General features: G+C 41.6%; 1 protein-coding gene across 2 annotated transcripts in view; it reads left to right on the top strand.

Annotated features, from left to right (window-relative positions):
* Window positions 1-15,873, top strand: part of C1H11orf65 (chromosome 1 C11orf65 homolog) — a 50,981-nt gene extending 35,108 nt beyond the window's left edge. For both annotated transcript variants that reach the window (XM_002708485.5, XM_070077838.1), the window contains 3 exons: window positions 7,898-8,068; window positions 11,748-11,803; window positions 15,589-15,873. In XM_002708485.5, the coding sequence (XP_002708531.1) occupies window positions 7,898-8,068; window positions 11,748-11,803; window positions 15,589-15,740 (379 nt within the window). In that variant the 3' untranslated portion in view covers window positions 15,741-15,873. The remainder of the gene's footprint in view (window positions 1-7,897; window positions 8,069-11,747; window positions 11,804-15,588) is intronic.
* Window positions 15,874-16,222: the final 349 nt, after the last annotated feature.

The following is a 16,222-nucleotide window of genomic DNA, read 5'->3' as shown; positions in this document are numbered from 1 at the left end:
GTGCAAATGTCCCCTCTTGTCCACATCCTCACCAGTGCTGTTTTCATCTTTTATCTTTTCATAATAGCCTATCTAACTGGTGTGAGGTGACATTTAGCCATGGTTTTGCTTTGCATATTCCTGATGATTAGTGATGTTGAACTTTGTTTTTGTGTACCTATTGTCTATTTATATGTCCTCCATTGAAAAATGTCTATTTAGATCTTCCCATTTTTAAATTAGATTGTGCTGTTGCTATTAAGTTGTTTGAGTTCCTTATGTATTCTGGTCATTAACCCCTTATCAGATGAATAGCTTATAAATGTTTTCTCTCATTCTGGGGATTGTATCTTCATTCTGTTTCCTTTACGGTGAAGATGCTCTTTGTTTGATGAAATCCTGTTTGTCTATTTTTGCCTTTATGTCCTGTACTTTTGGGATCTAAACTAAAAGAATCATTGCCCAGACTAATGTCATGATGCATTTCTCATATGTTTTCTTCTAGTAGTTTTGAATTTTCAGGACTTTCATTTAGGTCCTTAAACCATTTTGAGTTGGTTTTTGTATAAAACTTGGGGGAGGGCCTGGTTTTACTCTTTGTACATGTGGATATTCAGGTTTTCCCTGTACTATTTATTTTATTGAAAAGACTGTCCTTTCAACAATATGTACAGTTAGTATCTTTGTTGGGAATCAGTTGAATATAAATGCCTGGATTTACAAGTAGAACAGAATACAGATCATAGAAGCAAATCCATGCAATTATAGGCAACTAATTCTATGCCAGTACCATTCTTTTTAAGATACCATACATTTATGTAGTATTTGTTAGAGTTGGATATTGTAATGCCTCTTGTTTTATTCTTTTTGTTCAACATTTTCTTTAGTTTTTTGGTATCTCTTTTGGTCTCATGCAACTTTAGTAGTATTTCCTCTAATTCTGTGACAAATGTCATTGATATTACATGGGGATCGCATTGAATATGTAAATTGTTTTTGATAGGATTGACATTTAAGAATATTGATGCTTCCAATCCATGGACATGGGATTTCTTTCTGTTTCTTTGTGCCCTTTTCAATTTTGGCATTATATTTTAGATTCTGTTGTAGAGACTTCTATTTTTCTTTAGCTAGTAGAAATAGGGTTGCTTTATTGCTTTTTAAGTTAATTTACTATTGGCATATAACAAAGCTATTGGTTGTTGTACAATGACTTTGTTTTCTGCAACTTTGCTAACTTAGTTTAATAATTTTTAGTAGAGTCTTTGAGGCTTTCTACATATAAAATCATGTCATCTGTAAAAAAAATAATTTGACTTCCTCCTTTCTAGTTTGGTTGCACTTTATTTCATTCTCTTACCTAATTTCTTGTCCTAAGACTTTCAGTACTGTGTTGAATACAAGTGGTAAAAGTTAAAATCTTGTTCCAGATTTTAGAAAGTCTTCAGCTTTTCCTAACTCAGTAAGATGTTACTTGTTAAGCATGTTATATATGGCATTTATTATGTTGAGATATGTTCTTTCTATTCCTAATGTGTTTAGAGTTTTAATCGTAAAGGGAGGTTGTATTTTTTAAAGACTTATTTATTTATTTGAAAGGCAGAGTTACAGAGAGGCAAAAGGCTGAGAGAAAGAGAGAGAGAGAGAGAGAATCTTTTTTTTTAACTTTTATTTAATGAATATAAATTTCCAAAGTACACCTTACAGATTACAATGGCTTCCCCCCCATAACATGACTCCCACCCGCAACCCTCCCTTTTCCCACTCCCTCTCCCCTTCCATTCACATCAAGATTAATTTTCGATTCTCTTTATATACAGAAGATCAGTTTAGTAAGTAAAGATTTAAACAGTTTGCTCCCACACAGAAACACAAAGTGAAAAATACTGTTCGAGTACTAGTTATAGCATTAAATCTCAATGTACAGCACACTAAGGACAGAGATCCTACATGAGGAGTAAGTGCACAGTGACTCCTGTTGTTGACTTAACAAATTGACACTCTTGTTTATGGCATCAGTAATCACCCTAGGCTCTTGTCATGAGTTGCCAAGGCTTTGGAAGCCCCCTGAGTTCACCGACTCTGATCATATTTAGACAAGGCCATGGTCAAAGTGAAAGTTCTCTCCTCCCTTCAGAGAAAGGTACCTCCTTCTTTGATGACCTGTTCTTTCCACTGGGATCTCACACACGGAGATCTTTCATTTAGGTGGTTTTTTTTTTTTTTTTTTTTTGTTTGTTTGTTTGTTTTTTGCCATAGTGTCTTGGCTTTCCATGCCTGAAATACTCTCATGGGCTTTTCAGCCAGATCCGCATGCCTTAAGGGCTGATTATGAGGCCAGAGTGCTATTTAGGACATCTGCCATTCTGTGGGTCTGCTGTGTATCTCACTTCCCATGTTGGATCGTTCTCTCCCTTTTTTATTCTATCAGCTAGTATTTGCAGACACAGTCTTGTTTATGTGATCCCTTTGGTTCTTAGTCCTGTCATTATGATCAATTGTGAACAGAAATTGATCACTAGGACTAGTGAGATGGCATTGGTACATGCCACCTTGATGGGATTGAATTGGAATCCCCTGGTATGTTTCTAACTCTACCGTTTGAGGTAAGTCAGCTTGAGCATGTCCCGAATTGCACATCTCTTCCCTCTCTTATTCCCACTCTTATATTTAACAGTGATCACTTTTCAGTTAAGTTTCAGCACTTAAGAATAATTGTGTATTGATTACAGTATTCAACCAAAAGTATTAAGTAGAACAAACAGAAAAAAATACTAAGAGGGATAACATATTAAGTTGTTCATCAACAGTCAGGGCAAGGGCTGATCATGTCACCGTTTCTCATAGTGTTCATTTCACTTTAACAGGTTTCCTTTTTGGTGCTCAGTTAGTTGTCACCTATCAGGGAGAACATATGGTATTTGTCCCTTTGGGATTGGCACAATGTAATACTTTATCCATTTTAGTATTTTTTTTTTGTTCTAGTACCACTGGTTGAACTCTGTAATTAACACACAATTATTCTTAGGTGTTTAAATTTTAACTGAAAAGTGATCCCTGTTAGGAATTTGGAAAACATTATGCTGAGAGAATCTTTATTCTGCTGGTTCACTCCCCAGATGGTTGCAACATCCAGAGCTGTGCCAATCTGAAGCCAGGAGCCAGGAGCTTCTTCCAGGTCTCCCACATGGATGCAGGGGCCACTCCTTTCCCAGGGCATAGCAGAGAGCTAGATGGGAAGTGGAGCAGCCAGGACTTGAACTGGAGCCCATATGGGATGCTGGCACTGTAGATGGTGGCTTTACCCACAGCACCGGCCCCTGGGTAGTTCATTCTTACAAACTTCTTCCTGGAACTGGGGCAGGCCCAGACACCTAGTTCTGTGCTCCCCATCACAACCATGGTAGATTACTCCTGGAGTTTGTATCTTGTCAGAGACCAGCACACCATGGAGTTAGGACCAAAGCCGGTACTGCTGTGGTCTACCTGCTGCTGAGGTAGACTCACAGCCTGACTGACTCCAGCCAGGGACAGCTGATGCTGACTGCGACATAAGTGACAGAACTCCACCTAGGACTGTACCAAGTCTAGAGGCTCCGTTGACAGGCTGTAGCTGGGGATAGAACCATTAAGATCTGCCCAGTGTTGTGTTTTACTATCCTAGTCCTGAGTTCCAAGACAGTTCTGTGCTTCCTTGCAGTCTGCCCAGGGTTGGGGGAGAGGTGGTAAAAGCAACCTGTTAGACGTCCAGAACAGCACAAAGCTAAGGTCCTACTTGGGTCTCATAGACATCAGGCCCTGTGCAGCCTCAGGATGAATGACAGGCCCAGGCAAGACTGGCAGTGTTACATTTCAAAACAGGTCCAACCTATCAGAGCACTAGACACTGCCTGATGTGAAGGTCAGCCTTGGAGGCTCTGAGCACTGGACTAGGGATAGAGGCCTTTCTGCTTTGTCAGGTGCTGGGTTTCCTAACAGTGGGGCTGGTTCTGAGCTCCAAGGCCAAGTGCCAAGCTTCCTTTCCTGCCTAGTCTCTAGTGGCTGGAATCTTGCTTTGCCGTCTGCTGGAGGTTAAGAAACTGCGATAGAAATGGTCCCTTGGCTACCAGGCTAAGGAGGATCCTAAGCCTCAGTCTACAGGTACTGGCCTTGGGAGCAGTGCCCTGCAGGGCACTGGTTGCTATCTTGATGGGCCTAGTACTAGGTTTGAGGTCTAGGATCTGGACTCAATCCCCTCTCCCTCTCCTAACGAGGAGGTGAGATATGTCTGCTCACACTGTACACCTTGGAGCTAGGGTAGGAGTGATGTGGACAACTCTTTCCTTTCTGATTTCTTCAGTGTATCTATCGTTATGATGAATACCAGGTACCGTGGTGTCTCACCTGGCCTCCTTGGCTCTTGTGAAGATGGCTTGGTCCGTGAATATTTGTTGAATTGGTGATCTATGGGGAGATAATCAGTGCAGCGTCTTACTCGGCCACCATCTGCTCTATTTTCTTTTTTAAAGATCTCTATTTGTGAGACAACTTGTTATAACATTCTTTATTTCCAATTAGTATTATATCTGAAATATTGTCCCCACTTGATAACCTGTTACTGTCTTAGTGTTATTTAGATGACTTCACTTTAATAGTGACTAAGACTTCAAGACCTGAAAACTAAATTATTAGAATAATTGTTAGGACTCCTGAAAACAAAGTACCTCTTTTATTCTCCCCTGATAAGAGAATACATAACTAAATTATCATATGTCATTGTTGCAAAAGGAAAAATAATATCATTCAGGTTTCTAGTTCCAACCTTAAGTGTTTGCATATTTGGGGAGGTTAAAAAAAGGAATCTATAAAAAGTATTTTCACCCCCCAGCTTTCCACAAATTTGTCTCTTTTTTTAAGATTTATTTATTCAAAAGGTAGAGTTTCAGAGAGAGAGGGCGAGACAGAGCTCTGTCTTCCATCACTGATTTGCTCCCCAGATGGCTGCAATGGCTGGAGCTGGGCCAGACAGCAGCAAGGAGCTAGAAGCTTCTTCCTAGTCTCCCACATGGGTGTAGGGGCCCAAGCACTTGGGCCATTTTCTGTTTCTTTCCCAGGTGCATTAGTAGGGAGATGGATTGCAAGTGGAGCTGTTGAGAATTTAACCAGTGCCCATATGGAATGCCAGCATTGTAGATGGTGGCTTAACCTGCTACGTCACAATGCCATCCCTTGCAAGTTCTAAATGCATTTTCGCTACTGAGTGGGCATTAGTAGTTTAGTATCTCTGAACCAGTGAGTACTTCAATTAGTTCAATAATTTACTTAATACATACTTACTGATTGCGTGTTACGTTCAGACAATGGAGTATAGATTAATATATTGCAAGTCCCATGGGACCTTCATCACTATAACCATGTAACACTTTATAAATGGTGGACATTCAGGGGCCGGCGCTGTGGCACAGTGGGTAGAACCACCACCTGCAGTGCCGGCATCCCATATGGATGCCGATTCGAGTCCCAGCTGCTCCACTTCTGATCCAGCTCTGTGCTATGGCCTGGGAAAGCAGTGGAAGATGGCCCAAGTGCTTGGGCCCCTGCACCATTGGGAGACCTGAAGGAAGCTCCTGGCTCCTGGCTTCAGATCAGTGCAGCTCTGGCAGTTGCAGCCATCTGGGGAGTGAACCAACAGATGGAAGACCTCTCTCTCTCGCTTTGCCTCTGCCTCTCTAACTCTTTCAAATAAAATAAATATTTTTTAAAAAAATGGTAGACACTTTATAGATAGTAGGTGAATGAATAAGTGCATAAAAAGTACAGAATATAGTATTTTCTTAGAAAGTCATACTTTCTGGGTTTTTGTTCTTACTGAACTGTAAATCAAGAGCCATGCTCCTTCTTATAAAATACATTGCCTCTCATGGGTCATTATCCATTAGCAGTCTGACCATGCAGAAATTTAATGAGGGGGCAGGGATGCATTCTGTCCCTGTCATATTCATACCACCACATATTGTGTGAACCTTCTTTGAACTCTCACCATGTGCTAATCACTCTTCTAAACGCTTTACATGGTTCATGCTAGGAGGGGGTGCTACTGTGAGTACCGTTTTAAGGAAAGGAGGCTTTTTGTTTTTTTTTTTTTTTAAGAAACTGAGGTCAAGAAAGGTAGGTTATTGCCTTAGTTTTTAACAAAAGTTTATAAACTAAAAAACATTACAACTTTTTGAAATACAAAATAAACTTAGAATTTGGGTATAAAGAAACAACTATTGTATAGCTGTACAATGTGTCTGTTCTAAGTTTACAAAGGAAAAATGTCACAGGTAAGCTAAGGTTTATTTATTACTGAAGAATTTATGATAATTTTACCTTAGCCTAAGTGTATAGTGTTTTGAAATCTACAGTAATGTCCACAGCCTTATACATTCACTCACTCACCACTCACCCAGAACAACGTCCAGTCCTGCATATTCCACTAGTGGTAAGTGCCCTATACAGGTGCACCATTTTTTATCTCTAACACCATATTTTTACATACCTTTTCTACGTATAGAGACACGAGTGCTTACATTGGGTTAAAATTGCCTACAATATTTAGTACAGCAGTGCGCCATCTCGGCCTTACAGCCTAGGTGAGTAGTAGGCTATACCCTCTAGGTTTGTGTAAATACACTGTGATGGGCCGTCGCCGTGGCTCACTAGGCTAATCCTCCGCCAGCGGAGCTGGCACATCGGGTTCTAGTCCCGGTCGGGGCTCCGGATCCTGTCCCGGTTGCCCCTCTTCCAGGCCAACTCTCTGCTGTGGCCCGGGAGGATGGTCCAGGTCCTTGGGCCCTGCACCCGCATGGGAGACCAAGAGGAGTACCTGGCTCCTGGCTTTGGATCAGCGCCATGTGCCGGCTGCAGCAGCCATTGTGGGGTGAACCAACGGCAAAGAAAGACCTTTCTCTCTGTCTGTCTCTCTCACTGTCCACTCTGCCTGTCAAAAAACAAACAAACAAAAAAACCAATGTGATGTTCCTACAGTGAAATCCCCTTTTAAAAGTTTGGAAACATAGACCCCCAACACTGAAAGATTTTCCTTAATAGAGAAGAATGTTTCTCAGAACAAATCCCCTGTGGTAAACAACGCATGACTTTTCCAGTGTTCAGGGCAAGGCCTTCTGACTTCACTCTATTCACTCGTGTTTAGTGGCTCTGTTAATCCAGTTGCTGTCACAAATGACAGACAGTGCTGCTAAGGAGGCTGGGCTTAGTCAGTTTTGAATACTGGCCCTGGGACCTATTTACTACCAACATGCTCTTGAACAGGTTCTCCACCAAGTTTCAATTTGTCCATCCAAAAGCATAACAAAAACAGCTGTCACAAATAGCGGTGTCCATTTTTAAGAAAATTAAAGAAGATTATGGATGGAAACTACTGCACAAAGGTGTTCATGTCTGTGTAGCCTTTGTCTCATCTTATTTCTCATCTTCTTTCCCCTTTGCCACCTGCCATTAGCCTCATGACTTTGTAAGTTACTCAACTCCTGCAGGATTTATTTTCCTCTCCTGTAACGTGAGTGGAGTAGTTATTTAGTCTGTTAAAATACTGTCTACTCTGTAACTCCATGATTTGTTAACTTAATAACTTAGTTTTACTTTGTATCAAAAGAATGTGATTTTTTTGAATAGTGGTTTTTAAGTGAGGTCTCTGTTTAGTGGATGAAGTTACTTGCTCTCCTCGCCTCAACCAAATATCCCATCTCATAGGTCTTGGTTTAGATGCATCTCAGTGTAAGAAAGAAAACTTGAATCAATACATCATGTTATATAAGATGAAAATGTGATTTAAAGTACAAATAATTTTTATTTGCAAATAACAACAATATATTTGAATTGCTTTTACTTGTAATCATCTATTTCAAGAGATTTCTGTCTCTGGTGCTCTGTTTAGGTACTATGCTGGAACTCTGAAAGCTAAGGCCACACATGATGAGACTCTAGATTTAATTCACACAGCAACAAAAGGACTAATAAGAACTATTGAAGATGGTGGAATAGAGTCTGTGATGGAGTGGGAAGTGGATGAAGTGCTGAACTGGACAAACACACTGAACTTTGATGAGTGGGTACTTGTTCTGTCTGATCTTGGGGTCAAGGGCAGTCATCATAAATTTTGCTTCCTAACATTTCCTATTTACATGTTGAATCTTAGGGCCACAAACATAATCCTTAAAAAGGAACAAATATTCTCCACTTATCTAAAAAGAAAAGGGAAAAATGAAGGATAAAAAAGGAATGACTCCAAAATAGAAAACAGCAAATTAGATTTGGGTGTTTGTTATTCTTAGACTTTATTCTTATACCTTCATGTAATCCTGCTTTGTTTTCACTTTGAGATTTATAAAGGTTAAAAGCATGAAATTAATGATACAAATGATTTCTTCAACCTGTATTCTAACATGAAAATGTTAGTTTTTCATTGATGTAGGAAAGCCATCATGGATCTTTATCACCTACCAGAGAAGGGTATTAGGGCATTATGGGCGAGGAAAATCTTAAGTAGACCAGGATGCCTATTTGTTTCTTTCTCTCAAATGCAACTGTTTGTTTGATTCTTTTTTTATCCCAGTAACTACAGGATATCAGACATAGATATTTTATAATTCTTCACTGAAGGTTGCTGGGGAATTAGCCAACTGTATAAAGGAAAGGCAGAGTAGGATTTCAACAGTTTACCTGCAAGAATTCTCTATCCGATCCCCAGAAATTCATTCAAAGTAGACCTCCTGGCCGGCGCCGCGGCTCACTAGGCTAATCCTCCGCCTTGCGGCGCCGGCACACCGGGTTCTAGTCCCGGTCGGGGCGCCGGATTCTGTCCCGGTTGCCCCTCTTCCAGGCCAGCTCTCTGCTGTGGCCAGGGAGTGCAGTGGAGGATGGCCCAAGGACTTGGGCCCTGCACCCCATGGGAGATCAGGATAAGTACCTGGCTCCTGCCATCGGATCAGCGTGGTGCGCCGGCCGCAGCGCACTGGCCGCGGCGGCCATTGGAGGGTGAACCAACGGCAAAGGAAGACCTTTCTCTCTGTCTCTCTCTCTCACTGTCCACTCTGCCTGTCAAAAAAATAAAAAATAAAAAAATAAAAGTAAAAAAAAAAAACAACAAAGTAGACCTCCTCCTATGTCTCTCGCCCCATTTCCTGTTTCTTCTCCACACAACAATTTTAAGTCTTATAAAAAAATAAAAGCAAGGCATTGCAATTCCATCTTTGGATGTTGTTTCTTACATTTTTTAAAAAAAGCATTTATTTATTTGATAGAGCTCTTCTATCCACTGATTCTCTCCCCAAATGGCTGCAGTGGCCCGGGTCTGGGCCAGACTGAAGCCAGGAGCCCTGAGCTCAATGCAGGCCCACCATGGGGGTGTCTGGGTAGCAGATTCCAGTGCTTCAACCATTGTCTATGGCCTCCCTGGATGTGCATTAGAAAGAAACTGGATTGGAAGTGAAGTAAGTCTGGACTCAAACCAGGCATTTTTATTTTTTTAATTTTAATTTTCACTTTTTAACAGACTCAATATAGTTCATGGATCAAATTCAAAGAATTTAATGATATTCTCCTCTTTCCTCCATCCCTCTCTGTCTCTTCATTTCTTCTTTCCTTTCGTTGCATTGTGTCTTTCTTTCTTCCTTCTTATTTATTTGAAAGTTAGAATTACAAAGAGAGAGTGAGAGACACAGACAGGTCATCTATCTTCTAGTCCTCTGCTCAAATGGTTACAACACTCAGGGCTGGGCCAGGCTGAAGCCAGGAGCTTCTTCCTGGTCTCCCACACTGGTGTAGGGGCCCAAGCACTTCTGCTGCTTTTCCCAGGCCATAGCAGGGAGCTGCATGGGAGATGGAGCAGCCAGGATATGAACCAGCACTCATATGGAATGCCAGTGTTTCTTCCTTTTCTTTTCCTTTCCCTTTCTTTTCTCTCTCCTTCCCTCCCTCCATCCCTTCCTTCTTTCCTTCCTTTCTTCAAATCAGGCATGCTGATATGGCATGTAGGAATCCCTAATGGCAGATAAAATACCCACCCAAGGGCTTTGTATACCTCTGATCAAGATCCCTTTCTGGGGCTGGTGCTGTGATGCAGTGGGTTAATGCCCTGGCCTGAAGCGCCGGCATCCCATATGGGTGCCGGTTCAAGACCCGGCTGCTCTATTTCCAATCCAGCTCTCTGCTATGGCCTGGGAAAGCAGTAGAAGATGGCCCAAGTTCTTGGGCCCCTGCAACCATGTGGGAGACCTGGAGGAAGCTCCTGACTCCTGGCTTTGGATTGGCACAGCTCCAGCCATTGCTGTCAATTGGGGAGTGAACCATCGGATGGAAGACCTCTCTCTCTGCCTCTCCTTTCTCTGTGTAACTCTGACTTTCAAATAAATAAATAAAATCTTTTTTAAAAAAATCCCTTTCTTGGTTTTCTGGAGGGAGAATGAAAACCTTTTAAGTAAATGAGGGTACTTCAAAAAGCTCATAGAAAATGTAAATAAAGATGAGTTTATTTTGATGCTAAAAATCTTGAAATCCATTCACAACCTTTTTTTTTTCTTTTTTAAAGATTGATTCATTTACTTGAAAAGCAGGGTCACAGAGAGAGAGCTTCCATCTGCTAGCTCATTTCCCCAAATGGCCAGAATGATGGGGACTGACCCAGGCCAAAGTCAGGTGCATCCTCCAAGTTTCCCATGTGGGTACAGGGGCCAACAACTTGGGCTGTCCTCCACTGCCTTCCCAGGCATACCAGCAGAGAAAGCTGGATTGGAAGTAGAGCAGCTGGAACTCGAACTGGCATTCATATGGGATAGCAGCGCTACATGCCAGGGCTTCAACTTGCTGAACCTTGCAGCATTGGCCCCATATACGACCTTTTTACTTTGTGTGCTTTCCATGATCTTTCTGAAGCCCACCTGATATAAATCCAAGCAAGCAGGGTGACTGGCAGCTTTTCACAGTGCTCCTGAACAACCACTGAAAACACAAAGTCTGCCAACGTTTAAGGTCAAGTGGATTGAATTGCCTATGGAGAGGTCCTGGAAGGGGCTACACCCTCTAGGTATGTGGAGCCTTAGATGAGATAAATCACGGCACTCCTCCTCTTGGAGCTTCCCCTCCTCTTCACAGTTCATCATCTCAAGTTCTTCCATATTCCACCTCTTCCTGAACTATGCTTTGTCAGTCTCTGGGAAGCTGAGCTGGCAGCTGCATTTTCCCTACTTGAATGCTAACCTTTTGTTTTCTGGATACTGCAAAGACTAAACTCTTGTTCTAATAAGGCCATAAACTACATGCTTTACATTTCCTTGAGATATCAGAGACAGTAGGTTTGACAATCCAGAACCCAGGAAAAAGTTTTTGCTATTTTTCCCTGAGAGTTTTCTGTCTATATTTTAGTTAGAATTATTAACTAATACATTAGTAGGCACTCACTTGAGAACATGATCTTGCAGGAATGAAACAGGATAAAATGAGATGTGGTAGAGGAAGGCAAAAGGACACTAATAAGGTAGATGGCAGGTTCCATTCTTATACCTACTTCAACTTTTTTTCTTGCAGGCTGCCTTAGGTTCATGCAAACTACTAGGAGATGGGAAAGTCCTAAGAATTAAACCCTGATACTAGTGAATTTGTCACCATTAACTTTAGATTTCTAAGAGAAAGTGGAATAATTAAAGTAATCTAAGTATATGCTAATAAATCAATTTATTACTTACTAATGAATCAATGTGATTTAATGAATGTTAATATAATCTAATTAGGTATATTGCCAACTGGAAGGAAATTGCCACAAGCAACTCTTCAGTTAACTTTCAAGGTAGGTGACTTTTAGCAGTGGTTGATGGGAAAATTCCTGTGAGCCAAAATGATGTATTATGCACATGTGCATATTCTAAGCCTTTACCACATCAGTACCCTGCCAATGTATAGACACAAATGAACTGGCCAAGTCATCTTGCCTTTATGGATAAGATTGTTATTTGGGAAGAGAAAAACATTCTATTTTATTTAGAGTTGAAGAAAATAGTTTTTAAAAAGTGAATGCTTTTTATGGTTACATATTTTAAGGTTTCAATAGTAATTTTTTTAAAATATTTATTTTATTTGAAAGAGTTACAGAGAGAGACAGATCTTCCATCCACTGGTTCACTCCCCAAATGGCCACAATGGCCAGAGCTGAGCCAATCCGAAGCCAGGAGCCAGGAGCTTCCTCCAGGTCTCCCACAGGGGTGCAGGGCCCAAGCACTTGGGCCATCTTTCACTGGTTTCACGGGTGCATTAGCCAGGAGCTGTATCAGAAGAGGAGCAGCCGGGACTTGAACCAGTACCTATATGGGATGCCAGCACTACAGGCTGGGGCTTTAACCTGCTGTGCCACAGCACTGGCCTCTCAGTAGTAATTTTTAGTAAGCAAATTTCATTTGACAAATTAAGTGCCTCAAAATATTTTTTTGGTTCCATTCTACTTTTGTCCCACTGGTGGTCTACAACACTAAAATCTGAAAGTGGCAGCATTTTTAGGAAGTGTATTAGCACACCCCCAGAAATAGCTATAGTTCCACATAGCCTACTTGGGGTTATTATCTAAGTTCACAAACTCCGTCCTATTATCATTTGAGAAGTAGTAAAGCAGAGATGTAATTGCGGAATCTCTTTCATACAACCTGGGTTTGATTTTGGCTCTACTGTTGGCTGCTGTGTGATCTGGGACCAGCTGGTTGCTCAGTCTTTCATCTATAAAATAAAAGCAACAAGTATCACCCAGCTCATAGGTTGTTGCAAAGTAATAAGTAATAGACATAAAGAGCTTAGACTGGTGCTCCGCACATGACGTGATACACTCCATAAATATGCACTATCATTAGCATTAACCTATCTACCCACTTGTTTCTTTTTTTTCTTTAAAGATTTATTTATTTTGCTTGAAAGTCAGAGTTAAACACAGAGAGAAGGAGAGGCAGAGAGAGAGAGAGAGAGAGAGAGAGAGAAAGATCTTCTATATGCTGGTTCACTCCCCAATTGGCTGCAACAGCCGGAGCTGCACCGGTCCAAAGCCAGAAACCAGGAGCCAGGAGCCTCTTCTGCGTCTCCATGCAGGTGCAGGGGCCCAAGGACTTGGGCCATCTTCCATTGCTTTTCCAGGCCATAGCAGAGAGCTGGATTGGAAGTGGAGCAGCCGGGTCTCGAACCAGTGCCCATATGGGATGCTGGCACTGCAGGCAGCAGCTTTACGCGCTATGCCACAGTGCCAGCCCCTCTATCCACTTGTTTCTAACTCATTACCAGCACCCCAGTATGCTATCAACTCTCCACAGGCTTGTATGGTGGCCAAATGCTTTCTCAGCCCATTCGCCACACAACATATGGTGACTTTTTTTTTTTAAAAGGATTTCTTTTAAAGATTTATTTCATTTATTTGAAAGGCAGAGTTACTGATAGAAAAGAGAGAGAGAGAGAGAGAGGTCTTCCATCTGCTGGTTCACTTCCCAAATGGCCACAATGGCCAGAGTTGTGCCAAGCTGGAGCCAGGAGCCAGGAGCTTCTTCTGGGTCTCCCATGTAGGTGGCAAGGGACCAGGCACTTCGGTCATCTTCTGTTGGTTTCCCAGGTGCATTAGCAGGGAGCTGGATTGGAAGTGGGGGCAGCTGGGACTTGAACTGAACCCCATGCAGGATGCCATTGTTGGAGGTCGTGGTTTAACCCAGGGTGCTGCAGTACTGGCCCCTGTGGTGACCTTTTACAAATTTAAATTGGCACAATTGAAACACTTGGATTTATTTAACAAACTCTTTAGCAATTATGACATAGACGTGCTTTACATATTAACTCGCTTGATTTTCCAAACCACACAGTGAGACAAGCTCTAGTATCTGCATTGTACAGAGGAGCAAAGAGGATACAGTTACTTCATCGCAGTTCATGGGAGTGCCAGGATTCTGAGATAGACTAGCTCAGAACCTTGTTCTGCTGCCCCTTATAGCTTTCCACTTGGGATAAACTTCTAAAGCGGCTTCTGGCTATGGCTGTGTCCCAGCTTTCCAGCCTTGCAGGCGCCACTCTTCCCCTCGCTTGTAGCACCCCATGTCACTAACCGCATGTCTGCTGCTCCAACACACCATGCAGTTTCCACTTTAGGGGCTAAAGGAAATAATGGCCTCTAGAGGTCAATTTTAGGTAACCATCTAAAGCAAGGAGCCCTTTCGTTTGCTCCTGAATGCTCAGTGTGTAGCACTTAGTAGCTTCTCAATGGCAACTCAAAGAGTATAAAGGAATGACAAGTATAAAAACTGGAAACAATATAAATGAGTCAAATCATATATATAAAATATATATTTATATGTATATATATGTATATATAACATATATATGTATATATGACAAGAGATTACAGTAAAAAGAAGGAACAATACAGCATAGCAATTGGAAGGAGCGTAAGACCAAGTGGAAGATATTTTAAGTAGCGGAGCCAGTGAAGACGTCGGCACTGCAGAAGAGAAAGTGTGCCACTTTTTCAAGAAACAGGAGAAGGTCAAATCTCGAGCATATTTGGGAACTTTTAGCTCTAGAAAAGGATGAGACATCTCTTTATTTGTGAATAAAGACCTGTTGGTGAATAATTACAGAACACTAAATGTCAAACACTATGCTAAGTTCTTTGGGGGCTCCATCACAGTTCTCACAAAGATCAAATAAGGCATGGCACTTTACAGATGAGAGCACTGAGACAGCCTGTTGCTGAATAAGATGGGAGGTAGATCTGCAGCTTGATTTATACAAATGCAGTCTGTGGCAGTGGGCTTTGGCTTGGTGTATGTGGCCAACAACACGGAGAGGGTAAAACTGCAGTCTGTCTCCCCAGTGGGGTTCTGGGCAAAGTTTTCTGGAGTAAGGAAAGAAGCTGGGATGCTGACAGGTCAGGAGAAAATTCCTGATGCGTGGATGGGGACAAGGAAGAGCCCCATCATCACGTGTCCTCAGCCGCAGACCCTGCATTGCCTATGGCCGTCTGGCTGGCTCTTCTGTTTCACTCATTCTCCAAGTTTTGGTTCTGTGGTGGGACCACCACTTTGGTCCCAAGTATCATTTTTGGCCATCATCCTTCTTTTTGCACTGAGCCGGTCAGTCTCAGTCTAGCTGAAACTGATTTAGCCCAGCTTGGTGGTGATACTTGAGAAAACAAATTAAGAAATGGTCATTGACTAACCTCATTTTCGTGGCTGAAGCCTGTTAAGAATGGGAAGATTTGGGGGAAGGAAGGAGGAAATTCAGCAAGGTGCTTTTGAGTGTCAACAGGAGATTTGATTAAGCGTTTTATAACTTGCACCAAATTACACAGCTCCTTACTGGTAGATCAAACCTGAAACTCAGGTCTAGCAGAGCCTTTCGTAGGCATGGATGATGACATATGTTAGTGAAAATAGGATGAACTCAAAAATCTCAGGCATTTATGGTTTCACTTAAATAGGATGTAAAGAAAACTGCTGTGCAATAGTGAGAAGGGAAATGCAATAGGGCTTTTCTGTTCTCTAGCAGCAGGCAGAATGAGTCTGTGTCTGTGTGACACATCTGTCGTCTTTCTAACTGTTGGTCATTTCTCTTTAGGTTTCAGGTTTGAGGAAGCACAGAAAGATACATATGACCTTGAAGATCTATCAGAGCCACAAATGGAAGTACCTTATGATCATTTCTATGAAAATATTTACAAACAACCAAATTTTAGCAGAGTAACACCGGATTCCACATATGGAATATAAATATTCTTTCCTAGTTATAGCCATCCAAACCCTGAACCCATCAATTACAGCCAGGAGACAGTTATTGTGACTGGAATGACCTGCGTATTTATGTGTGTATGTATACATGTACACACATACACTTGGTCCAGATCCTAGCCTAATAAATAAAATAGAACAGAAACAGAACATTGGACTGAGTACAATGGTCAAGTGAGATATGGAAATTATTCCTGGTATTCCTTAGAAATTGTAGTATCCTAACATTTATACTGAAATAAAGATACACTATTTAGGTACAAAAAAATCTCATTTGCTGATTTTTCCCTCTTTATTCTGTGCAAGGCAGAGCATCCTGGGCATTTATCCCACGTCCAGAGAGCACTAATTCTTCCCTCTCCCACGCTTCCTAATCCCTCATTTCTCCACTATGCTTTTATACTTTCTTCCTCTTGATTTGTGCCTACTCACTCATCCTAATTGTCTTTACCTTTCTTAATTCA

Source organism: Oryctolagus cuniculus, chromosome 1 (genome assembly GCF_964237555.1).
Source record: "Oryctolagus cuniculus chromosome 1, mOryCun1.1, whole genome shotgun sequence".
NCBI classification, from domain to species: domain Eukaryota; kingdom Metazoa; phylum Chordata; class Mammalia; order Lagomorpha; family Leporidae; genus Oryctolagus; species Oryctolagus cuniculus.
This window is presented reverse-complemented; position numbering and strand designations above follow the sequence as displayed.